The 24,192-nt window shown below is 50.7% G+C and overlaps 14 protein-coding genes across 14 annotated transcripts; 7 read left to right on the forward strand and 7 right to left on the reverse strand.

Annotated features, from left to right (window-relative positions):
- Positions 1-82: 82 nt before the first annotated feature.
- Positions 83-1,356, forward strand: PENARI_c003G07824 (replication factor C subunit 4; the record flags this gene model as incomplete). The annotated part of the gene is made up of 5 exons (XM_022628548.1): positions 83-165; positions 216-436; positions 495-594; positions 647-1,069; positions 1,131-1,356. 5 exons carry the CDS (start codon positions 83-85, stop codon positions 1,354-1,356), a joined length of 1,053 nt encoding a protein of 350 aa, XP_022491614.1.
- A 175-nt stretch (positions 1,357-1,531) lies between these two features.
- Positions 1,532-3,406, reverse strand: PENARI_c003G06742 (amidase; the record flags this gene model as incomplete). Its single annotated transcript, XM_022628468.1, has 5 exons — positions 1,532-2,437; positions 2,499-2,693; positions 2,751-3,023; positions 3,080-3,101; positions 3,153-3,406. The coding sequence occupies 5 exons, from the start codon at positions 3,404-3,406 to the stop codon at positions 1,532-1,534; spliced, it is 1,650 nt and encodes a 549-aa protein (XP_022491305.1).
- Positions 3,407-3,701: 295 nt separating this feature from the next.
- On the forward strand, positions 3,702-6,009 carry PENARI_c003G11575 (CeGAL family transcription factor; the record flags this gene model as incomplete). The annotated part of the gene is made up of 5 exons (XM_022628803.1): positions 3,702-3,812; positions 3,886-3,977; positions 4,028-5,035; positions 5,085-5,682; positions 5,746-6,009. The coding sequence occupies 5 exons, from the start codon at positions 3,702-3,704 to the stop codon at positions 6,007-6,009; spliced, it is 2,073 nt and encodes a 690-aa protein (XP_022491602.1).
- Positions 6,010-6,240: 231 nt separating this feature from the next.
- On the reverse strand, positions 6,241-7,888 carry PENARI_c003G11830 (uncharacterized protein; the record flags this gene model as incomplete). The annotated part of the gene is made up of 3 exons (XM_022628820.1): positions 6,241-7,299; positions 7,352-7,648; positions 7,700-7,888. The coding sequence occupies 3 exons, from the start codon at positions 7,886-7,888 to the stop codon at positions 6,241-6,243; spliced, it is 1,545 nt and encodes a 514-aa protein (XP_022491550.1).
- A 618-nt stretch (positions 7,889-8,506) lies between these two features.
- PENARI_c003G02913 (glycoside hydrolase family 32 protein) lies at positions 8,507-10,433 on the forward strand (the record flags this gene model as incomplete). Its single annotated transcript, XM_022628196.1, has 2 exons — positions 8,507-10,004; positions 10,066-10,433. 2 exons carry the CDS (start codon positions 8,507-8,509, stop codon positions 10,431-10,433), a joined length of 1,866 nt encoding a protein of 621 aa, XP_022491750.1.
- A 563-nt stretch (positions 10,434-10,996) lies between these two features.
- Positions 10,997-12,878, reverse strand: PENARI_c003G06608 (putative amino acid transporter; the record flags this gene model as incomplete). Its single annotated transcript, XM_022628462.1, has 2 exons — positions 10,997-11,812; positions 11,862-12,878. The coding sequence occupies 2 exons, from the start codon at positions 12,876-12,878 to the stop codon at positions 10,997-10,999; spliced, it is 1,833 nt and encodes a 610-aa protein (XP_022491959.1).
- Positions 12,879-13,152: 274 nt separating this feature from the next.
- Positions 13,153-14,337, forward strand: PENARI_c003G02235 (cytochrome b5 reductase family protein; the record flags this gene model as incomplete). The annotated part of the gene is made up of 1 exon (XM_022628156.1): positions 13,153-14,337. One exon carries the CDS (start codon positions 13,153-13,155, stop codon positions 14,335-14,337), a length of 1,185 nt encoding a protein of 394 aa, XP_022492107.1.
- A 191-nt stretch (positions 14,338-14,528) lies between these two features.
- PENARI_c003G10510 (O-phospho-L-serine:2-oxoglutarate transaminase) lies at positions 14,529-15,914 on the reverse strand (the record flags this gene model as incomplete). Its single annotated transcript, XM_022628733.1, has 2 exons — positions 14,529-15,098; positions 15,150-15,914. 2 exons carry the CDS (start codon positions 15,912-15,914, stop codon positions 14,529-14,531), a joined length of 1,335 nt encoding a protein of 444 aa, XP_022491396.1.
- Positions 15,915-16,614: 700 nt separating this feature from the next.
- PENARI_c003G05330 (uncharacterized protein) lies at positions 16,615-17,606 on the reverse strand (the record flags this gene model as incomplete). Its single annotated transcript, XM_022628369.1, has 4 exons — positions 16,615-16,789; positions 16,889-16,951; positions 17,021-17,429; positions 17,588-17,606. The coding sequence occupies 4 exons, from the start codon at positions 17,604-17,606 to the stop codon at positions 16,615-16,617; spliced, it is 666 nt and encodes a 221-aa protein (XP_022491898.1).
- A 1,515-nt stretch (positions 17,607-19,121) lies between these two features.
- Positions 19,122-19,461, reverse strand: PENARI_c003G00111 (uncharacterized protein; the record flags this gene model as incomplete). Its single annotated transcript, XM_022628002.1, has 3 exons — positions 19,122-19,127; positions 19,189-19,317; positions 19,366-19,461. The coding sequence occupies 3 exons, from the start codon at positions 19,459-19,461 to the stop codon at positions 19,122-19,124; spliced, it is 231 nt and encodes a 76-aa protein (XP_022491974.1).
- A 40-nt stretch (positions 19,462-19,501) lies between these two features.
- On the forward strand, positions 19,502-20,047 carry PENARI_c003G04723 (uncharacterized protein; the record flags this gene model as incomplete). Its single annotated transcript, XM_022628327.1, has 1 exon — positions 19,502-20,047. The coding sequence occupies one exon, from the start codon at positions 19,502-19,504 to the stop codon at positions 20,045-20,047; it is 546 nt and encodes a 181-aa protein (XP_022491802.1).
- Positions 20,048-20,600: 553 nt separating this feature from the next.
- On the forward strand, positions 20,601-21,014 carry PENARI_c003G09147 (uncharacterized protein; the record flags this gene model as incomplete). The annotated part of the gene is made up of 1 exon (XM_022628639.1): positions 20,601-21,014. One exon carries the CDS (start codon positions 20,601-20,603, stop codon positions 21,012-21,014), a length of 414 nt encoding a protein of 137 aa, XP_022491510.1.
- Positions 21,015-21,266: 252 nt separating this feature from the next.
- PENARI_c003G06996 (cytochrome P450) lies at positions 21,267-22,812 on the reverse strand (the record flags this gene model as incomplete). The annotated part of the gene is made up of 2 exons (XM_022628488.1): positions 21,267-21,409; positions 21,456-22,812. The coding sequence occupies 2 exons, from the start codon at positions 22,810-22,812 to the stop codon at positions 21,267-21,269; spliced, it is 1,500 nt and encodes a 499-aa protein (XP_022491864.1).
- A 786-nt stretch (positions 22,813-23,598) lies between these two features.
- Positions 23,599-24,188, forward strand: PENARI_c003G00815 (uncharacterized protein; the record flags this gene model as incomplete). Its single annotated transcript, XM_022628052.1, has 4 exons — positions 23,599-23,742; positions 23,793-23,863; positions 23,910-24,023; positions 24,068-24,188. 4 exons carry the CDS (start codon positions 23,599-23,601, stop codon positions 24,186-24,188), a joined length of 450 nt encoding a protein of 149 aa, XP_022491353.1.
- Between the last annotated feature and the right edge of the window lie 4 nt (positions 24,189-24,192).

Consider the following 24,192-nt stretch of genomic DNA (forward strand, 5'->3'; position numbering starts at 1 on the left):
GCACAGACCATCTGATAAGCCGTTTATCGCGAACCTCTTCACGCGTTGGATCTCGCGTCTCTCTTGGACTTCATCATTCACCATGGCCGAATCCTCCTCCGCCGCTTCGCGCAATGCTGCAAAGGCAAACACTGCCGGCGCCCCTGCAGACTACGAACTCCCTTGGTGAGTATTATTCCTAGAGGTCACAGATCATACCTAACCTTTGTCTTCAGGGTTGAGAAGTACCGCCCTATTTTCCTCGATGACATTGTCGGTAACACCGAGACCATTGAACGGTTAAAGATTATTGCCAAAGATGGAAATATGCCACACGTTATTATCTCCGGTATGCCGGGTATTGGAAAGACGACTTCCGTGCTATGTCTGGCACGGCAAATGTTGGGAGATGCATACAAGGAGGCAGTTCTCGAGCTGAATGCAAGTGACGAAAGAGGTTGGTTATCACTCAATGGCTTCGATTGACTGGGATGTGATGCTGATCTAGCGATTAGGTATCGACGTGGTGCGGAACCGGATCAAGGGTTTTGCTCAGAAGAAGGTTACCCTACCCCAAGGTCGCCATAAGCTGGTCATTCTCGATGAGGCCGATAGGTACGTATTCCTGGCAAGGCATGTCTGTTTTGCTGTCGCTGACATCTCACAGTATGACGGCGGGTGCCCAACAAGCCCTGCGACGTACCATGGAAATCTACTCGTCCACTACTCGATTCGCTTTCGCTTGTAACCAGTCGAACAAAATCATTGAACCTATTCAGTCCCGTTGCGCCATCCTCCGTTATGCCCGCTTAACAGATGCTCAGGTCGTAAAGCGGTTGATGCAGATCTGTGAGGCGGAGAAGGTCCAGCACTCCGAAGATGGAATTGCTGCTCTTGTTTTCAGTGCCGAGGGTGATATGCGTCAGGCTATCAACAACTTGCAGAGTACCTCGTCCGGTTTCGGTTTTGTCAGTGGAGACAATGTGTTCCGTGTAGTCGACAGCCCGCACCCGGTCAAGGTCCAGGCTATGATCAAGGCTTGCTGGGAGGGTAAGGTGGATGTTGCGCTAGAGGGGTTGAACGAGCTATGGTATGTTGGAACTCACATGATTCGAGACGAGTCGAGCTCTTCTAACAAGGTATATCAACAGGACCCTCGGTTACTCCTCTCACGATATCATCAGCACCATGTTCCGAGTCACCAAGACCATCCCCACACTGTCCGAACACTCCAAGTTGGAGTTCATCCGCGAAATAGGATTTACACATATGCGCATTTTGGACGGTGTGCAGTCACTGCTCCAACTTAGCGGTTGCGTGGCGAAGCTTTGCAGAATTAACATGAAGCCCGAGCTTTTCGAGCCTCCCAAGGCCTAAGACGGCAGTGTCTTGCATATTCCCACGGCGTTTGTTGGCTTCCTTAAGTGACTCTGGTGGCAAAGGTCCTACCAACTGCATAATGAGTTATGTCTTGTCATATGTATCAAAAATCAGTTGCTATCAAAAGGCGCTTTCTTCTTCCAGTATGCGACTTGCACGCAATACATCTATCTCACTTGCCCTCGACATGGCTCTTCCAGAGCTTCTCAACAACCGTAGCAACCCCCAGCACCTTCTCCTCATGAAGTTTCTTCCCGATAATCTGCAGATTGACCGGATACCCGTCCACCTGCTTCGCATCATATAGATTCCAATTCCACTCATCGAGCTGGTTCCTCGGCTCATACCGCTCCGAGGGCATCGCATCCTGATCAGCCCTGACCTTATCCACAGGGAACGTCAATGCAGGATAATCAAGCAGATTCCAAATCTTAGTATATCCCACCCAACGGAACTTCCGATGTGGCACAGCCGTATGTGGCAAAGTAGGACTCAGCAAAACATCAACAGGCTTCCCAGATGGGGACCGCACGGCGTTCCATTTATCCAGATATCCCTTCTGTGCCGCAGCTTTCCGTTTATTCAACTGCCAATATTCATACACCGAGATGGCCTCGCCACGATTGATCAAAGCTTCAACATGTGGAATAAACGGTTCACCTGCCGCAGCTACATCTCGACGGATATCCTCACAGCCATCGGCTGTATAGTACTGATCCATCAGTGCAATACAAGCGGCATGGTCGGATGTATCCCAGGCGATAACCTCATGCCCATTTGCTTTGAGGACTGTCGATAGTTCCTGCAAGGCGCGTGCAATGGGCGGGTGGACTTTAACAACGCCGTCATCAATAATCAAACCGATAACCAGAGGGAGGCTTTGAATTTCCTGGAATGCACCCTCGTTCCAGGGGAGAGGAGCACATCGCGGGTCCAGATCCCAAGGCTGGCTGTTCGCTAACAAACGACTCATATAGCAGATGGACGAGAGGTCTCTAGCCATTGGACCAATTGAAGATGGGACATGTTCCTGGCCTTCCGTTGAGACAGGGACGCCCTGGTATGGGAGTCGCGCACTCTGCATACATGTGAGCGATTACAACTTATAAGGTGGGTTTATCTGCCATATTGGTACTCACGCTAGGTTTGAATCCATACAGGCCTACTGTACTCTGTGGGATCCTCACACTCCCGCCGATATCAGTTCCATAGCCGATTATGGAGCCGTGCATTGCGAGCAGGGCACCTTCACCTCCGGTCGAGCCACCAGGTGAGAAATCTGGATTACGAGGATTGGTCGTGAGTCCCCAGAGAGGGTTCTCGGTTTCGGCCCACTTGCATCAATGTCAGTTTCATTAATTCGGTGGAAGATACAGAGGCACGTTACAGACCATGATACTCTGCGGGAGATTTGTCTTGGCGATGATAATGGCACCCATCTTCTTGAGCATTTGAACAAGCACGGCATCGTCTTCGGCAGGAGCAAAGGATCTGCCCACGTATCCCAAAGTCGTGTCGACGCCTTTAACGTTGAATTGGTCTTTCAGCGTGATAGGGATTCCATGCAGTGGTCCTCTGAGCTTTCCGGTATCTTTAAACTCGGCATCTAGGGCTCTTGCTTGCTCTATAGCGTCTTCGAAGAGGATCTCAGTGAGACTATTTGTCTATTCACCTATCAATGACTGATATATATCGGAATGGGTATGTGAGAGAGACATACCAATTGATGCGCCACCACTGCTCTGATGTTAAACGGTCAGCCTGTGCTCTGCTTGGACAGTTGGAGGACGTACCGTTTGATATAGGATTTGACAACCTGTTCTGCTCGAAACTCTCCTTTCTCGAGGTGTTCGAGCAGCACAACGACATTGTCAATATCTGTGATGGCCTGAACCAACGGGTCTTTCGCCAATTGACTACGCTCTGCGACATTCTGTACTTGCGGTACACGCTGATCTACATCATCCACTAGATATGGAGTCAGGAGTTGATCCCTGATAGTCCGTTTCTGAGAGACGATCTGCTGCCAAGCCTGTGTGCTGCCCATGTTGCTGTTGGTGCATCTTCAGCAGCGGGCGGGCTATCTCTCTATCTATATATATACAGAACATTTTCCTCGGAAAGTAGTCCGAAGTATCTTATCGAACAAGTTGGAGTAACTGGGTATCTCGGAATGTATTCCCCAACAATTTGGGGTCATCGACCCGTGAAGATATACATTGTTAGACCGTTGACCCTTTTGGGAGCGGGGACAAGTGGGTCAAACCTTCCAACCTCTGATGAACTCCAAAGGCTTTTTGGCTTTCTCCGAGATCTTCCCACTCCTCGATGGAGACATCTTAATGGAATCAAGCTCAAGTACCGCAAGTACCTCCGGGCCCGCCGGTGCCATCCGAAAGAACAAGGCCATTGCAAAGCGGGCCTGCGACCAATGCAAGTTCCGCAAGATCAAGGTAAGCAAGACCCCAGCCCCCCACCTCCTTTCTGTAATCTTTATGGATCGGATCGGGATTGACTTGCCTCCAGTGTAGCCTGTCGCAGCCCTGCAAGGCCTGCCAGTCCATGGGCTTTGAATGTACATTTTTTCAACCTCAGAAGAAGCGCGGACCGACGGGGCAGTAAGTGCAGATATCGCCACCCGCCTCTAACACGACTAACCCGCGTCAAGTCGCGTATCGCAAATCCGCCAGCAGCAAACTCATCTGGGAGAAGAAGCTCTCCCAAAGCAAAATGCTTTCCAGTATCAGAGTCCAACGCCTTCCGTGGAGCCCGGGCAGCCGGGTCCGTTGCCCGGAGCACCGTGGCCGTCGGCGCATGGTCCAGTCACGATGCCAGTAGAGGGCGCTGCTGGCCTGGCACCATCAGCACCCCCGACTTCAATGGGGACAGCTTGGGGCGCGGAAACTCCGTCCTTGGATTCTCACAGTAACAGCGCAATGAGCTGGAATGAACGAAATGACGTCGAGTATTGGCTTCCAGATAATCTGGATTCCCAAGTTCCAGTGTTCGAATTCCCAGGAAGCAATGTCTATCTCAAGCCATCTCTCCCATCTATCATCCAGCCTGTCCCGGATGCTCAGGCTATGGGCCTGCCTCCACAGGAGGCTCAAAATATGCCCTTTTCACCGACCGTCGGGTCTATGCACTCAGATAACCAGGAAGGCGATGCTTCCTGGCCATCGACGATCAATGAAGCCAATATGATCCCTTGGATCGACGTCTACTTTGATCGGTTACACCCGACCTTACCCGTTCTCAACAGATCCAGCTTGTACACCGCAATGCTTACTCAGGAGCATCGCAAGAATCCCCAGTTCGGGGCGATGCTCTTGTCATTATGTGCATTCTCACTCACGCAGCCAATTGAGATCAATGAGCGGCCGACAACTTCATCCCGGGCCCTTCAGGCTCGGGCTATGATGCACGAAGCGACCAAAATGCGGAGCTGTTCTGATTTTGGCGAAAACCCAACTATCGAGGCTGTATTAACGAGCTTCTTCCTTTTTGGGTGTTTGTTTGGGAGTAATCAGCATAATGCGGCTTGGTTGCGGATACGCGAAGCCCTCGATCTTGCGGCTTCGCTGGGGTTGAATGATCCTGATTCATATCATGAATTGTCTGGCGAAGAGAAGGGGCAGAGACTACGAACCTATCTCGTTTTATCGATCACAGAAAGGTAATTGACAGGTCGTTACATTTCCATTATCTCGCTAACATCAATCCAGAGCCTATGCTTTGCAACGGCGGCATCCAATAACATTCTGGGGCAAACCCGGGTTTACCATGCGTTCAGTCCACGACTTCATTCACTGTGCCACGCATAGCGTTGTCTCCGGAATCATTGTTCACAATGAGAAAGATGCCGAGGGAATGATGGGTCTCGCACGAATGATGGAACTCTTCGACGCAATAGACGAAGACGTAATCGATTGCTGGAACCGACGATGCGACATCACCAACGGGTACTGTCAGAGACTTACAGAGGCCAAAGCTCTATCGATTCACCAAAATCTCAGTCGAATCAATCAAGCCGAACGATATAGAGGCTATGACTGGTTTGAACGAGCCAAGGGTGGCCGCGGCGAAACCAACAATGTTCTCCTCGCTATGGGACTGCGTGAGACTCAAGCCGCCGACGTCTTCATTACCCAGAAATGGCTCCAGAACCGTGTTTGGCTACTCTCTTCAACACACGGTCTTTTGAGTGTTCACTCGGACCGGCCCGAAATGACCTTTGGGTATGCCGTAACTGTTGCCGAATCAACTCTCCAGCTGTGTCAGTCATTACGGCTTAGTTCCATGGAGGCTCATGGTATAGGTCTGGTATGTCTTTGATACCTCTCTACTACTCAGGTGGCTTTCAACGTGTACTAACAGCTTCAATAGACCGAAAAACTGTACGATATCGCCATCTGCGCAACAAATATTCTGTGCAATACCAGCCCGCCTTGCACCCTCAACATGCCAGTCAACTTCACCGAAAACATCGCCCCTGCTACATCCTCGACGCCACAGTCTCTAGCTGAGGACTTCCTGCTACTCATGACCAGCTTCCGTGGGGGAAATCATCCTTATTTGGAGAAATATAGAGCACATCTGCGTTCGCTGCAAATTATGGAAGCTAAACCTCAGGAGTGGCCTCAGCGGTGATACTGGGTTGTATTTGACGGTGTTTGGTTCAGAATCCTTGTATATACGGAGTTAACACAGACGCCGATGTCTGGAGAAGATGTGACGGAGTATTGGGCGGTCTTGTATCTTGTATTATGTACTATCTTGTTCGCGTTAAATAGAATTTGTGCTTTCTTGTGGTCAAGCTGTGAGGATTTAAAGTCCAAATAATCACATGGTGTTACACACAATCTCCCAAAGCCCGAGATTTCAAAGATTCTTTAATGTTCGAGGCCTCACTTCAAATGACGATTTATACGACCTCCACTTCCGCATAGGAATCTTGGCCGCATACATCTCATCAATCTCAGCAAAAGTCCGACCCCGAGTCTCCGGCATCACGAAATAGAAGAAGACAATGATACCAGCCATGCAACCCGCAAAGACCAGATAAGTCTTCGCGCCAAGATTGGCCGCATCAACAGAAGTCAACTGCGGGACAACAAGCGTTGTAACGACAGCTGTTGTCTGTGCACAGGCAATTGTATAGGACATGGTATGGTGGCGGAGTTTAGGGGTTGCCATTTCCGACGGCATGAGGTTCGACAAGGAGAAGAACGAACAAGCCCAGAAGAAATTGAATATGAAGGCCAGTGCGGCAATCGCCTTAATGGCCTGTTTGTTGCCTCTGTCGAAGGCTAGACCACCAGCCACTACGTCGATCACGAACAGGATGCTCATTCCGACAAATGCTGTTGGACGCCTACCAGCTCGGTCTATGACGAAGGGTGCGGCGATGGTTCCGGCTAATGTACAGCAGGATGCGATAATCGTTAGGGTGAAGGCATTTCCAATTCCTAGTTCTGTGAGGAACAACGTCGTGTACGTTGTTGAGAGGATAATGCCCGAGATTTGATTGAGGGAGAAGAAGGACCCCGCGGTTAGGGTTCGTTTGAGATGTTGTCGGTGGAAGATGTGCCAGAACTTGGCGTGAGATTGTAAGTCCCGTTCATTCATTTCACTCAGCTCCATCAGACGAAGCTCGTCGTCTACTTCTTCATCGCTGAAGCCGCGCAATTTCCGCAGATTGCCTCGTGCTTGTTCCGTTTCCCCCTTCCCGACAAGCCATTGTGGGCTTTCTGGAAGGGGTATTGTCAAAACGAACAGGATAACTGGCAAGACACACTGCACAGCCAGTGGGATTTGGTAGGCTAAGAGTCCACCGATCTTATCAGATCCGAAGACCACCACAGTGCCTACCACGCCGGCTGTCAAGTTCAAGATGTTGGTTGAACTAACACATCTTCCTCGTATTGAGGCGGGAACCACCTGTTTGGACAATTAGTATCATTCAACTCCACAAGCTGGAAGGGCATGCTACCTCGGATATATACAGAGGAGCAGTCGCATTGACAATTCCCAATGCAACTGCATTGATTGAACGGCCTCCCACAAAGGCCCCCAGATTCGGTGCAAAGACTTGAAGCAGTCCACCACCCACGGATATAATATATGCAGCTATCAAGGGCCACTTGCGACCAAAGTGGAAGTTCAACGGCGAGGCAAGCAGTCCTCCGATCACGGAGCCCACCAACGGAAGGGAGAAGACGAGGTTTTGATTGCGCGCCGTGAGGACGTACTTCCCGGAGACCGGGTTGGGTCCTTGGAATTTCTCGACCTGATCGCTGTTAGGCTCTTATCCATTGTCACAATATGGAGGGACACTCACAAAAGGAACCAATGCGGCAACCGGAGAAATGATTTTGTCGTCGAACCCGAACAAAAACGAGGCGGCACCAAAAACTGTACAGGCGAAGATCAACTGGGCATTGATCGCTTTCCCAGATCTTCCCTCATGCAACAAGTCGACATGCTGGACGTCTGCGCCAGAGCCATCATCTTCCTTTCGGCAAGACATGGCGACGCGGATCGAGCAAAACCAATGCCAAAAGAGCGTGGTCAACCCAAAGTTCCTGGAGCAAAAACCAGGCACTAGGGCCATGGGGGATGCAATATATATACAATGTCAGTCCATGTCCAGGGCCCGAACGTATGCAAGAAGCAAGGGAGTGGAAGGGATCCCCAGATTCCCCAAGATTTGCGCCCCGGATTTAATTGTCGCATGGAGTTTCTCCGAGATTTCCCATTTCATCAGCGACCCTGCTCTCCACGCCAATGACAGGCCAAAAATCCGGGGTTCACTGGCTGCTGTCAGGCTTCTGCTATTCCTGTATACTCCACTTCCCCAGTGATCGTCTTGGTTGTGTGATGCTGACCAGTTTCGCCGACAATCATCCGTCGACATATGCCGAACTCATCTCCGACTAACTGCCGGGGCAAATCGTTCTTCAGATATCCACTGAGCTGGTTTGATGCCCGTTATATTCATTCCGAGTGGATGCCTCTATATTCTGACCTTGGTGGTGAAGCGAAATGAGAGACCCGCCAGCCAAGACGATGATCTAATGCAGTGGATTCTTTCTCCCTCGAAGCTATTTCGTCCTAGCGTTCGCCATTTTTAAATTCGATATCCTACATGTCTGGCACGGAAACTCCAGATATGGATGCGCCTATCCAGAAATCCCGACAAAAGCCTACAAGATCTGAAAGCCATGACGTGATTGGCATTTCATATCACAAGAACGCACCTCGAATCCCTACACAATGGCGACCATCATTTCATTTCCTCGCCCCGGCCGGATGGATGAACGATCCATGTGGCCTTGGCTATGATCCAGCAACAGACCTATACCATCTATCATTCCAATGGAACCCACACGGCAATGACTGGGGCAATATGTCCTGGGGCCACGCCACATCTCCAGACCTGGTATCATGGACGACATACAAAGACCCAATTCTAACACCGACGGCTGATTATGATTGTCGTGGCGTCTTCACGGGATGTCTGCGATCAACCGACATTTCCGGCAATGCAGGGTCTCTCACTGCCATATACACCTCTGTGAGCAATCTCCCGCTCCATTACACGCTACCATATGTCACTGGGAGCGAGTCGCTCAGTATAGCTATCTCTGAAGATGGCGGTATGACCTGGGAACGCCAGGATTGTAACCCAATTCTCACTGGTCCCCCTGGGCAATTCAACGTGACGGGCTGGAGAGATCCCTGTATTACGACTTGGGCTGAGGGGCCTCTTTCCAAGGGTTCACCATTAACTCTGTACGGATTCATATCCGGAGGTGTTGTCGGCCAGACACCAACTGCTTTTGTGTATACTGTGGACCCCAATGACCTGCGCAAATGGGAGTTCCTTGGTCCATTAGTCGACGTCGGTCTCAACCTGCGACCTTCCCGCTGGTCCGGCGATTTTGGAGCAAATTGGGAAGTTGCCAATATGATGACTCTATCCGATGGCAATGTTTATCGGGATTTCATCATTCTGGGAGCAGAGGGATGTCTGCCTTCAGAGGACGCAATCAAAAACGGTGTACGGGAAGCTGGTAGCAAACGAGAACCCCGAGGCCAGCTTTGGATGTCCGTCAAAGCATCTGAAAAACAAAACTCCAATTCTACAGATGAAGCCCTGGCTTCATATGCATTCTCTGGGTTCTTCGATCACGGCTGTTACTACGCAGCGAACTCATTTTGGGATGTCCAAGCTTCTCAGCAAATCGTGTTTGGATGGATTACGGAAGAGGATCTTTCTGATTCTCTGCGCCATCGGCAAGGATTCAGTGGCTTGACTTCTCTACCTCGTGTCGTGGAATTGATGACATTGAACAATGTGAAAAAGGCTCGCAACTCGTCATTGAGTTCAATTACCTCAATTGAAGTTATCCCTGATGCACATGGCACAGGCAATTTCACTGTTCATACAATGAAAATCAGCCCCGATAGCCGGCTTTCACGTCTTCGAGAAGGTGCTCAGAAGAGTCAACTTGTCGACATACCTTTATCTACCACAGCAAAGGTCATGACGGCGTTACAATCAACTAAATGGGAGATTAAGGCCGAATTCTCTGTCGGTCAATCTTGTACACGTGTGGGCATCAAAATCCCACATACTTCCGGTAAGACCCATTCTAACAAGCCAATCTGTCCCATAAAATCCACCCACTAATACACTATTAGACTCACAAGACCAAAAGTGCACAACGCTCTCCTGGACCCCAGACAGTGAAACATTCACCATCGACCGACCGCACCTTGACAACACAGAAGTAAACCAAGGCTTCGAAACCGCGCCGCATACACTATTCACTTTCTTGGACGAGCAGGGTCAAGAAATCGAGGAGACTCTCCGAGTACGCGCTTTCTTTGATGCTAGTGTATTGGAGGTGTTCGTTAATGACAGGACGGTCATTTCCACACGCATCTATTACCCCGAAGACCATTGTTTTGGACCTATATTCTTTGCGGAAGCTGATACCGCCGAGAAGGGTGCGCAGCCAGCGGCTGTTCTCATGAAGGCTGATGTTTGGGATGGGATTGGAGTGTGAAAGTGTTGGGTTGTGTTGGTGAATACAGTCATAGGCCTTAAGTCCTTTCACACCCCGGCCTTTGTATGATCTACGTGATCAATTCAACATTATAAACAACTGCAACCATAAGCACTTGAAAATGGGCAAAGAGAGGTAAAAAAAAAGGCCGAAGTAGGGCGAAAAAGAATGTATAAAACGGTATTCTCGTTTCGCGGCATTCGTGTGGAAACTGTCCAATACTCCAATGGCACTGTATACATATTTATGACCCCTGTTGTATTGAGATGCAACTTTATGATTATTATGTATAATGCAGCCATAAGATTTCAGTAGTAACACAAGGTAGAATCAGACCGAGCGTGGCAAATAGACGAGCAAGTAAGAAAAAAAAATCAATCAAAATGCACGCACCTAGCCATGGTCATGAAATCGTACGCCAAACCGGCATCCATTGAGCAAGCGCGCGAATACAGACAAACACAGATACAGATACGGACACTGATGGCTTTTACTCCAGTATCCGTACACCCGAGATATATACATGGGTATCAAAATCATAACAGCGAAGGAGCAGACTTGTCTTATCGGGAACCACGCTTCCAGAATTTCCAGCTGGGGAAGTCGATGCGGCCATCTCGTTTGTGGATACGCCAGTAGTAGACTGGTACACCGGTGATGATGAACGCGACCACGATGAGGGTCTGCAGGGGTTCGGCGATGACTGCTCGGCTAAGGAGGAATAGACTGACGCAGCAGAAGATGATTGGGGTAGTGATCCAGGTGCGGTAGGGTCGTTCCAGGTGTGGTTCGCGGATGCGGAGGACGATGAGACCGAGTACCGTGAGGAAGTAGAAGGTGTATCCTGCTACACCGTAGAAAGTAACCAGGGTGCCGAACTCGCCGACGACGATGTATATGGTAGTGAGAGCGCCGTTGAAGGCCATGGCATAGATGGGTGTGAGGCCGAGGGTGGCTTGATCACCGAAGACTCGGGAGAGAGATTTGCGAGCCCAAGAGCGGCGGCGTAGTCGGCTGCCTGCTGGGGGACCTGTTGATGGAGTGGCGGAGAGGCCAATGCGGCCAAATAATGAAGGGAGGTAGCCTTCTTTTCCGGCTGCGTAGACTAAACGACCGCTTGTGAAGGTTGTTGCGTTAAGGGCTCCGAAACAGCTGGCTGAGACGACTAGAGCGAGGATTAAAGCTCCTGCAGCGCCGAAGACTTTTGCGCCGAATTGCACAGCGATGGTGTTGCTTGCCTCGATAGTAGAGTGAGGCAGAACGAGGAAGTATGAGACGTTTGCGAGTAGATATGACAGGATGACCAATGGCATCGCTGTGTGGATGACCCGAGGCAGGTCGCGGTTGGGATTCTTGAACTCGCCAGTCACGTAGTTGGTCTAGTGATGCGTAAATAGAGGGCTTTCAAAAGGAGTAGATGGCACTTACATTGTCCCAGCCGTCAAATGCCCATAATCCTGCATACAAGGCAACTGCAAAGTCTGAGATCTCTGTGTTGGTGCCCTCAAACCATCCTGTTGTCTTCCATTCCTCGTTCGCATCTCCTCCGGACGAAAGGCCAGTCACGGCGACTATAACACCAATGACGGTGACTCCCAACAGAGCCACAAATTTGAAGAACATGAACACATCTCCGATACGGGTTGCGAACTTGGTAGATATACAGTTGAACAGAGTGACCGTCAAAAGGCCACCAAATGCAACACCCTTATTGATCCATGGACTGACATCTCCCACATCGGCACCCACAAAGGCACGAACGACATATTCACCGAAGATGATCGATATGATCGCCGCAGACCCAGGCTTCAACACCAACACGGCACACCATGTAAAGAGGAAACCCGGGAGCTCTCCAAAGATCTTGGACAGATAAATCTGCGAGCCACCATTGAGCGGAATAGCTCCTCCCAGCTCCGCATAGCTCGCAGCACCCGTCCAGGCCAATAGACCAGCCACAGCCCAAACAATGAGCGAGGCGCCTGGCGACCCGGCGTTGGCATTGACCTGACTCGGCGAAGAGAAGATACCAGAACCAATAATGAGCCCAACAATAAGCGACAGACCATTCAAATATGTCAACGTCTTATTCCGCTCCAGCGATCCATCCACCTGTCGGTCCGCTGACGGAGTCCCAACCGGCGCATATCCGCCCTGTGTTTGTGACAGCGGGAAAAGCGTACGTCCAAAATCAAATGCCGAGGAAATGGAATATGACCGGAGACCCCTCTGGTGACCCGATTCGAGTTCGATATCCCGATGCGACTCCCCTAGGGGATCTTCGTCCTCGAGGGAGAGCTTGCGGGATGAGGAGATGCCATCTGGGGAGGAGGAGCGCGAGGAGCCCACAGAGACGGGGGACGAGGATGCGAGGGAGGCGAGTTCTAGCGAGTCTCGAGGAGCGAGGTTGCCATTGCTGTTGCCTTGTGTGTAGGCGTTCGACATTCTCTTTGTTCAAGCGAGGAGAGATGGCGATGCGATGGCGATGGCGATGGCGAAAGATAGTATATCGTCAGAGGCGAAGGGGTTTCCCCATTGCCCGAACGAGAACCGCGAGTAGTGAGTGTGAGTGCGTGAAAGAGAGAGAGTGTGTGAGAAAGCAGTCGTTGAGAGAAGAAGGGTGCCAAGGGGTGCAATTTATTGAGTGTCGATCACCCAATCGGCGCTTGTTCTTCCCATTCCCCGCGATTTCTCTCTTTTTCTCCCTCATTGCGCTTCCATGAAACCTCACACGCCTTCTCTGTGCTGTAGAGGCAGCTTGAGAGCCGTTGCCCGGCCTCGCTATGCTTCAATCGCAGCCTCACCCTCACCACCACCCTCGGCCTCGAACCCAAGTCCGATCCCGACTCCGTCACCCAAGTCTTCCCCCGGCTCCAACCCACGTCGCTGGCTGGGCATTATATTCGTGGGAGTATCAGCCGCAGCCGCAGGTGCATATATCCGGTCCCAGAGCTCAGACTCGGCGACCCTAAACCCAGACACGTTCACGAAGTACAGCCTCGTATCGCGCGAGCCCGTGTCGGCCACGAGCAGCCTCTTCACCCTGCGACCGCGCAAACCCAGCGGAGACAACTACGACGTCTACGAGGAGGCATGGCGGGTCGGAGTATGGAGTGTGATGTTCAAGCAACCCCAGCTTCAGATTGGAAGGGATTATACACCGCTACCTACGACCGCTGCGACATCGTTAAGTGTGGACGATGAGAATGAGGGTTGCTTGCGCTTTTTCATTCGTAAGGATCCTTTCGGGGAGGTGTCGCGGTACCTGCATAGCATTGATGTAGGTGCTGATGTGGAACTGCGTGGTCCTAAGATTGAATGCGCTATACCGAGTGAGACCGATGATATTCTTTTTATTGCTGGTGGGACTGGGATTGCGCCGGCTCTACAGGCTGGATATTCTCTATTGTCTCGCACGAACAGTGAGCGTCGGCCGAGGATTCACATTCTGTGGGCGAATCGGCTGAAGGATGATTGTGCTGGTGGTCAAAGTGATTCCGCGAAGCCGCAGCCCCGAGGCTGGTTCTCTGGGTGGTTTGGCTCGTCCAAGACTCTCGAGAGCAAGAAACAGGATGCAGTGGCTGTCATGGAAGACAAGCACACTTCTTTGATTGTACGAGAGCTCGAGGCCCTCAAGTCGCAATACCCCGGGCAGGTTACCGTGGACTACTATTTGGACGAGGAAAACACGTTCATTGGAAAGAAGGATATCATGAACTCGATTCAATCCACACCAACAGACAGCTCTCGCAAGAGCAAGCTGATTTTGGTTTCCGGGCCCGAGGGCTTCATCAGCTATATGGCTGGGCCGAAGCTCTGGGCACAGGGACAGGAGCTCCAAGGACCCTTGAAAGGAGTCATTCGGGAACTCGACCTCAAAGAATGGGGCGTGTGGAAGCTCTGAGCTCTGAACCTGTACCAACATCGGAAAACTTTTGTCATTAAAGCATATTATATAGCATGGATATACTGGGGAGTTATGTTGAATAAACAGTCGCAACTGTCTTGGACTTTCGTCCTATTTCGTTACCCATCACACGTTCCTGGCTAGAAGCTCCAGGTTGAATTCGCTCAAACACAATAATGCCCTCGAATCTATTGTCCGGTGGCAAAGTCTTCGAGGTACTTCACCAATTTCTGCACATTTTCCAACGGAACCGCGTTGTAGTTGCTGGCACGCATGCCACCTACACTGCGGTGGCCCTTGAGGCCTTGGAGAAGACGCTTCTCAGCACCTGCAATGAACTCCTTCTCCTTGACCTCATCGCCGCCATTGACGCGGAAGCAGATGTTCATGCGGCTGCGGACGCTGGCGTCCGGAACAACCTGGTACACTTGAGGGTACTTGTCCAAGACACCGTAGATAAGCTGGGCCTTTTTGTTGGCGACGGCCTCTTGGCCGCTGACCTTCTGGGTGCTGAACTCGGCCACAAGGTCAGCCATGACCTGGCCAGCAATCCAGAGATTAAAGATAGGGAGGGTGTTGTAGAGGGAGTTGTTCTTCGCGATAGTGGCGTAGTCGAACACGACCGGACCGGGGAGACCACCAATGTTCAAGCGGTGAAGGAGAGCAGGGGGAGGAGTCGCGGTCTGGGGAGGGAGGAGATCCTTGCGAACAATGGAAATGGTGATGCCAGTGACACCAATGTTCTTTTGCGCGCCGCCCTGTGTATACAATTAGCTTGGTACTGCCATGTTGAGTAGGTTATTACTTACGAAGATGACAGCATATTTGCTAACATCAACCTTGCGGCTGATGAAGTTGGAGCTCATATCAGCCACAACAAGGCGCTCGTCCTCGGCATCCTGACCCTGAGCCTCCAATGACTTGGGGAATTGCTGGAACTCCACACCATCAACGGTCTCGTTGTCACAGAAGTAGACAAACGCGGAACCCTTGCCGCCCTCCTTCTTGGTGGGGGTCAAAGACCAGGACTCCTCAGCGGGAATAGTTCCAAACTTTCCACCGTTGGCCTTGCGAGCATCAAGAGCAATGTTCACGTACTTGGTACCGACAAGCTTGCTCGCTTCCTGGGAAGCCTTGAGCGACCAAGATCCAGTTACAAGGTAATCCAACTTCAACTCCTCCTCAACTTCCTTCTGGAGTCTCTGGAAGACCAATTCGTCGATCTGCGACTTTTCCGCACCGGGGTTAGCCGCCTGCGCATCGGTCTCAGCCCTGCGGCGGCGGCGCTCAATCCAGACGGAAACAAGGTTCTGCACCACAGCGCTGAAACCACCGCTACCACCGGCCTGCATGAACAGGATCTCATAGTTGTCGGGAATATCGAGCAGAGCGGTCAAGTTGGCTTTGGCATCGTCGAGGATCTTGTTGGCCGTGGGCGAGCGGTGCGAGATCTCGCCGAGACCTAGACCGCAATCGTTGAAGTTGACGAAGGCCTTGGCGCCGGCCTCGACGACGGAGGTAGGGAGGGGAGCTGGGCCGGCTCCAAAGTAGGAGATTTCTTGTCTGGAGGGCATGATTGAGGTGAGGATATGTGCAGAAAAGAGAAGAGCGGGAGGGAAAAGATCAAAGTGTGGACCGTCGGTGGATCACCCGGGAGTACAGAGTATTTATACGAAGGTTATGCTCTTCCCAGGTTATATGTTGATGGGATTTTTTTTGAAGAAATAGCGCCCAATATATTCACCGGACGTACGTTTGTTGGCATCCAATTACCAGTTTCATAGGAAGTCCCGGCAATGGCGGGGTATGAGTCAATTGTGAGAACCCTGGAGGTTGAGTCAGGGAATATATTGATATTTTTACTGCTTACTATGTACCTAATGCTCTGAAGAACTTGATGCTTGAACTACCATGTTGCTTTATTCAACTTCATTTGATGATCGCCGTCTAACGTTATACAATACTCTATTCAATGGCGGGGTCAAGGCATATACTTCCTGCCCAAGGCATTTTTGTCGATAGTACAGAGTACATGTATAAGCAATTAGTCTGAGGTGACTATGTCCAGCTGAATACTGTAAATGTAATTGCCCTCTGCTCTGTGTCTATAACTTTGTGTATACTGTTATACTGTTACTGAGTAGTAGATTACTGAGTAGTACATAGATGGATCCGGTATCGGCTGAACGCCGAGTCACGTGCAGTATGATGTGATCGTTTTGCACTGTTTGTCTCATATCGAAGTATCCCGTCCATACACGACTATGTATCAATTTATTCTGGCCTGGCACAGACGACCATCAGCCTGAACTTCCCGTCATCACTGCCCACTGATGTCGGAGCATTAAAAGTCCGGAATGGATTATATTTCGGTTTGATCGCGTGCAGCGAATTGTAGTTGGAACCAAAAAAGGCCTGCTTCCAGTCTGGCTGTTGGAGATCCGCCTGTCTGTATGGTTAGCTGGTGAAAGTCATGAATGTGCCTCGCCTTGCGTCACTCATGTAACACCCCGAGTCTGGAGTCAAGTCTGTCAAGATCGGCACCCACTCGGTCATCATTCGGCCTGCTAGGATTTTCATCTCGGTGAGGTTGGCACCGACGGGCCAGTTCCTAGAGTTCGTATGTCAAGGAGCCCTTCGAAGCAGCTGCACATCATGCTGGAGAAGAGCGTATGTAGACAAGATAACACTCAATGCCGCTGTACGCCACGCAGGGGGAACTGAATTCCAGATATTGCCTGTCACAGATGACGAGACATTCAGACCAATGCCCACGAATGTGACCGCATCAGCGGTGAGTCTCTGGACGGCATCCGTGAGCTGTGAGTTGTTCTGCTGGATGACATCGAGCGGGATAAGACAACCGCCATATTGCGCGTTTTGCACCAGCTGCGTTGGGTTGGGCTCGATCAGTTGCATATAGTGCTGAAAATAGGAGGGCGACTGGGTGATGTTCAGGGTGTAGGAGATGTTCAGTTCATGCAGGTTTGCAGAAAAGGCGCCAGCAACGTCTTGGCCTCCGCTGCTGCATGCATGGGCAGTGTCAGTGGGGTGAGCAGGAACGACGAGCGTGTGGTCTCTCCAATCTTCTACTTAGGTGACGGGGTCGCCGTGGATGTATTGCATGATTTGCCAATCCGGTGCGAGGAGTCGGAGATCTTAACCTTCTACACGGTAAATGGCACGAGCTGTGGCCAGTATGCCCAAGACGTCCTGAAAAGCGCCACGGATATCTGCTCAATCCCACCAGCATGACGGAGTGCCATTATTGTCGTTACAGTGGCGGACGATCATAGGTATATATATATTGTAGTTTCTGATCAGGGGAAGGTAACGGATCTAGTTCAGGAACTAATCATTCAGTAGTACCGGCAATATGGCTATGAGTTTGCTAATCGGCATCGCAATGTCGGCATTTCATCGGGTTTATCGCATTCAATTTTCACCATGGTTCTAGTGATAATCTATCTCACTAAAACGCGCCGTCAATGATGAAAGGTACATTCCTGGTTGTTATGGCTCCAGACTACAAGAGGGAACTAAATGTTGGGAGTGACTTTGATTTAGAGTAGAAAAGCCAAGATAGATAGGAAAATTTAATTGAGTGATCTGGTTCTCTCTCTCCGAGTTCCCTGCGTATGATTCTACTCGCAGTATCCTAGCTCTAGGCCTCAACAGAAGTGACATGACATCCACTACAGCTCCGGCTTTTGAGCAATGATCTTTCCCAAGAAAGCTCTCCTCCGCAACCGAACTAAATGGAACATGGAACTATACCGACATTGGGAGGTAAGACATCACTAGCGTGGCGGGTTTCTCTTGGCCAATCTGCTTTGGGAAGCTCAACTCCAACTCCATGGTGTAAGTGCCAACATCCATCTCATACCAAGGTGTCTTGGCTACCAAGACTTAATTTATCCTAGATTAGCAGATGGGAGACCCGTGCATATTAAGACCTGCAACTTTTCTTCGAACAAGTCGAAGTGCCGAACAATTGGTATTCCGAGCTGAATCACTCTTTTCCCTCAGTCTGTTGTTATATTTGCGTCCTGCACACTATGAGCAAGATGAAGCTTTCCAGTGACAAATGATCATGGCTTCCTCAGATGAGGGTGCTCAGCTAAGCTATAACACGTCGCCCTCACATCATAGGAACAGACAGGAGGAAGCTTTCCAGCCATTCCCATAGATTGGCAGTCCAGTAAAGTCCCTTATCCACACATATTCCATTAAAAATATCAAAGCTTCATCTAACAATCCATAACCTACTACCAGACAGCTCTAGACATGGGCGCATTCGCAATTGCCTTTACAACTCTATCGATGAGTCTCATGGAGTGGCGAAGCGCAGTCATTACAAATGCATATATCGGAATTGCTTCTTCACGGCGGGGATGGGCCTAGTGTTGATCGCCCAGTGGGAGCTAGTGCGCGGGAATTCCTTGGTCATACAGTCTTTGGGGGGTTTTGTCAGTATCCAGTGTCCTCTATCCCGACGTTTGTGCTCTGTTCTGGATCTGATTATTTGCTTTTATCCAGGTTTGTTTAACCTGGCTTTTGGGGCGATCAATGCACGGCCTTTGGGGTCGCGGATGTCTTTAAAGATGATCCTGCCGCATTGAATGATGCGATTAGATACTTCCTACTCGGTGAGTTCTTTTATTCTTCTAGTTGGGGTTATGCTAATATGACGACAGTATGGGGATATTGGTTCTCTTTTTCACCGTTGCTGCACTGCCAATGTCAGTAACCACATATCTATTTCAAAAGTAAAAACTTGGTCACAGCTGACTAGGAAACAGGAACCTGGTGTATACGGCTATGCTTGAAACCACCCAAATCACATACTGTGTTGGCTGCCTCGTACTTCTCGATGGCAGACGATCGTGTATTAACTGTAGTCGCTCTGAAGAAGGCCGCAGGGGCGTTCGGCCTTGTCTCCGGGTTGTTGGCCTGGTATAAGTTACGGTCGACCACCTGATGTGTCAGGATGCACTCCTGTTCTCACTTTTCGCTGGGAGATACCAGTTCTTTGTATGCGCGATTGCGGCGGAAGAGATGATGCATCATAGGTAGGATAGCAGGGCCTTTAGGGTCAGCGGCGCGGCTGTTGCCATTCATCTGCTTTTACGTGGCGACGATCCTGTTCTGTGGGTGGCTCATGCCCAAGACCGGCTACTTTATCCTCCGGTACCTCGCAAGCGGCATCCTTATGCTCATTGGGTCCGTCTTGATGTACACTGTGCGCTTCGATACCCGCGCCGCCAACGTCTACGGGTACTCCATCCTGATGGGTCTAAGCATGACCACCACGCAGGCTGCCTATGCAGTGGGACCAGCCCTGGTGACTCCAGACCGGGTGGCCGAGTGCATTCAGTTCATGAACATCGGCCAAGGCCAGAGTCAACCGCTGGGATTGGCCATCGCAAGTGCCATTTTCCAAAGCAAGACACTTAGCGGGCTCAACGACCTGTTAGGGAGCAAGGGTTATTCGCAAACAGAAATTGAAGGTGCCGTCGCCGGCGCCCAGAGTACCCTATTGGAGAAGCTGCCCCCGGCTTTGAAGGTACAAGCCCTGTTAGTGATTGTGGATGCGATCGATGCTGTCTACGTGATGGCGGTTGCGGCGGGGCCTTGTACGTCGCTGCATCCTGCATGCTGCCTCCTCGTCGGTTCTAGATCATTTTGGGAGGGAGCAGCTATGTAGAGCCATACCTCGAGACGAGATATTGGATTCTCGTCCGCGAGTTGGGGTGATTTGGTAATGGGGGTTTTTCTGTTCTTTGAGCGCGAGGTTGACTTCTAGATGCCCTTCACACTTTTTATCTATCATAATGTACTTAGCCGGTGGAACCAAAATACACAATCCCCTTCTTGCTATTTGGACTTTCCACCTGTTTACCTTAATTGGCAAGGCGCAGTGATTGGATTCATCAAGTATTCTTTGCTGAGGCAGACTGAGGCAAAGAGAGGAGGAGATGGCTGGAATGAAGAGTCGCAATTGATAGACCCTTTATAAATTACTTTGGCCCATATCTTCATATCAATACTATACTATATACTATGATGTCACCGCCCCATGTCTTGGATGAAGGATCCTGGGACTGCAAAGACAGGAGTTGAAGGTGCGCGATTTTGCTTAAATATGAAGCTGCGACCTGATTCCTGAAGATGTGGCAGTGAAATTGACCGCTCCTGTGTTGACTTGCCTCTCCTTTCCTTTCTCTTTCTCTTTCTCCCACATCTCCCTACTATTGACAATGTCAAACACCGATCTTCCTAATCCCGAGCGCCGCCGCAAACCAGCCAACATATACTACTCACTCCCATACTTCGAATCAGTCATGTACTCCTACGTCTTCGTCGGCTCGTTCACCTTGACCTGGGTAGCCGACTACCTCACCATAGTTGGAAAAACATGTATGTGGACCGGGTTCGCCGTAACGTGCGCACTAGTGATCGCCCTCCACCCAATGATCACCACCGATCGGATAAGACCCGATGAGAATGGGAATCCCATTACAGTACGCCGTCCGCTGGTCGGGTTTAAAAGATGGGAGTTTGCTTTGGATATCGAGAGTATTGAGAATGGGCTTTATGATGATCCGGATGGGAATCAGGATGAGAGACTTCATGATGGGTGTCGGTATACATATGCTTGGATTCGGATATAGATAGTCCTTCTGATTTGATGGGTGTTGTGGTATCCTCATGAAGCTCTTTGTATTTTTCGGTTGAATGGAGTTCCTGGCATGTTAGGTTGTCTACTAGCAGGTCAAGTAGACGGTGGAATTGAACTTGAGATATGCTTGAAAATGTACTTATCCCGCCGATCAAACTTGCCAGGATTATCCTGTACTATATAATTCTTGCGGACTGAAGCAGTGGCTCCTCGTTACTTTCGATACTATCATGACTGCATCGCATCATTCATCGACCGGGATAAACCTCAACATCAACTTCCGCCCGCGCGGCAGCGAAATAAACGCGTAGTCCTGCTCGATACCTTCGTCGTCTACAATAGATGTCGTGTAATTTGAATACACAGCCGCCATGACCAATTTAATTTCTGCATCATTAGTCTCTTCTCCAATTCCCCTAACTGGGAGACATACCTTGCAATGCGAAATTACTCCCAAGACACATGCGTCCACCGCTCCCGAACGGCCAGAAGAGCCGCCTCATGTCGTGGATCTTTTCGCCTGGCTCGAGCCATCGTCGTGGCAGCCATTCCAGCGGGCGCGGGTAGACCTCACTGATGCGGTGGAGGGAGTAGGCGGTTGAACTGATCTTCACGCCGCCCGGGATGTTGTCATACCCGTGCAAGGAAGTTCCTTTTTCTGTGGTGGGGGTGATGCGGGGGAGTTGGGCTGGGGCTGGGGAGTGAAGACGGAGTGTCTCGCGGATTATAGCGTCTAGCAGGGGCAGGGCGTCGACCGCGGAGGCAGGGGGAAGGGGCTTCTCTCCGTCTGCATCTGGGTATCTGAGGGACGGAGATAAAGTGCGTAGTTCCTTTCGCAGCTCGGCCTGAAGCTCCAGTCGCTGTGACAGCTCCCACATCATGTACGTGAAGGTGATGCCTGACGTTTCGTGCCCTGCAACCAGGTGGTCCAGCAGTTCGGACGCAATTGCTAGGTTCAGCGGGCGCGGATCGTATTCTTTCTGGGGGAGGAGGCTCTGGTGCAGTTGGTCGTAGACGACTGGGTTCGTGGCTGGCAGCTTCTCCTCATCTCTGAAGACGTCCTGTTCCTTAGACGCCTCTATCCGCTCGCATAGCTCCAAGCACCACCTCTCAATAAACCCCATATACCGGTCGTCCCGACTCAAATACTTGAACCGCTCATACTCCTCTAACCATACCTTCCACTCGGGAATATTAAACAAATACCTCGTTCCTTGTCTCAATCCAAACAGGAAAGAGGAGGTAAAGTCCATCCCAACCGCCTGGAATAGTGGCAGCACATTCAACACCTCTCCACCCTCCCCCGCCTTCTTGAGAATAGGCATCAACCGCTCCCACAGCACAACCTTCGAGATCGTGCGCAGATCACTGGATTCCTGGAGAAACGACTTGGAGTAGATCTTACTCAACATGCGCTTCTGGTGCGCGTGCGGCGCATTGTGTACCATGCCGACCAAATTTTCGGTGTTGAAATTGACGAAGACATCGTTGTAGAAGGCATGTTTCTCGAATGCGCCCGTATATACTATTCTCAGACCATGGAGGGAATTGACGCTCAGCTCCTTGGGGCCGAGACGAACGATGGGGCCATGCTTTTGATGCAGGGCGTAGATGGTGAGGACTTCCGTGGCTGTGCTGCGCTTGCGGTCGATCCAGTAGCTAGAAAGGGGGGATGTGAAGTGGGCATTGGGGATGAAAGATAGCGGAGAGAGGAAGTAGGGGCTTATTACATGGTGGTATATGAGGTAGGAGGTGAGGATGAGGAGTGCGAGGGCAATGAGGGGGGTCATGGTGATGGCTGAGGGAGGGTAAAGAGGAAGAAGATGAAATGCCAATCAGATGGCGGTTATTTCAATTGATAGTCAGTCCCACGCATGCTCTGTTCTCATGCAAGGAATCTTGTCCCCGCCAAAGCAATGGGGTTGGATAGCAGGATGTCCGTACGGACTAGTATCGAGGGCGCCAATCATTGACTTCTGGGTTAATTGATTGATCCGAAGAGAAGATATCTACGGAGGAATATGTTGAAAGAGAGACTCGAGTCTTGAGTGTTGATTAAGCTAGTATTCCGAGTACATTGGCGCCGATTTACCAGGCGGAACGGGTGTCTGTACGGCCAGAGGGACCCGGGGGGAGTCAAACCCCTTAATATTAGAAACCAATTAGTTTGGAGGATTTTGTTGGCCAGAATTAATTATCTTATATAATATATAAGTAAGGGCTTGGCGCCCTTACAGGTCGAAACAAAGCTCAAACCCCCCACTCCTGGCGTGGCAATAACAACCACAGTGGAGCCACAATCAACACGGAGCCCTAGTTCACACTAACTTGCACGATGCTGCAACCATGCTCTGCCGTCCTGCTACAGAGTTTCACTATCTCAGCTGCCAAGAACGAAGATTCTGTTGGAGGCGAGCTGCTCCACTGTCGGCCAGAAGCGCCGGGTGAATTCCACGAGGCGGAGAATATTCCAACGCTGGATACTCTGCTTTTATACTGATGTGACCTACCGTTACCCCTGTCTTTTCATACTTAGCCTTCGTTGCCTTTGTTGTCTTCGTTGTCTACATGTCAATATGCTCTGGAACAAAGACCCTTCAACAGTTACCATGACTCAAGCCGACGAAGCCCAGTCCAGAGGCCAGGTCGCCCCCAAATGGCGCGGCACCCAGGCCGACCAGGCCGATATGAGCGCTCTGGGGAGAGACCAGGTCTTGCGGGTATGTCCCTTAGTACTATGGTGGCTTATGCATCTGAGCTGACCTTGCAGCGTAACTTCCGATATATCTCCATCGTAGGATTTGGCTGCACGCTGATCGCCACGTGGGAAGTTATTTTGACGTATGCCATCTATACTTACTCATTGGTTCGATGACTGACTGTCCAGTCTGCTGGCGCAAGGCCTGACCGATGGAGGAACTGCCGGTTTGATCTGGGGGTTCCTCATCGTCGCTGCTGGGTTCCTTCTGGTGTTCCTGAGTCTGGCCGAGATGGCATCCATGTGAGTCTACCCATTGAGACTTTCCATCCATTCTGACTTCCCAGGGCTCCCACCTCCGGTGGACAGTACCATTGGGTATCGGAGTTTGCCCCTCCTAGCTGCCAGAAATTCCTCAGCTACATCACCGGCAAGTTCTCCCCCGCCCCACCAGCTCAACCAAACTAATTAT

The sequence above is a fragment of the Penicillium arizonense genome, assembly GCF_001773325.1.
Source record: "Penicillium arizonense strain CBS 141311 chromosome Unknown PENARI_contig003, whole genome shotgun sequence".
Classification (NCBI taxonomy): Eukaryota; Fungi; Ascomycota; class Eurotiomycetes; order Eurotiales; family Aspergillaceae; genus Penicillium; species Penicillium arizonense.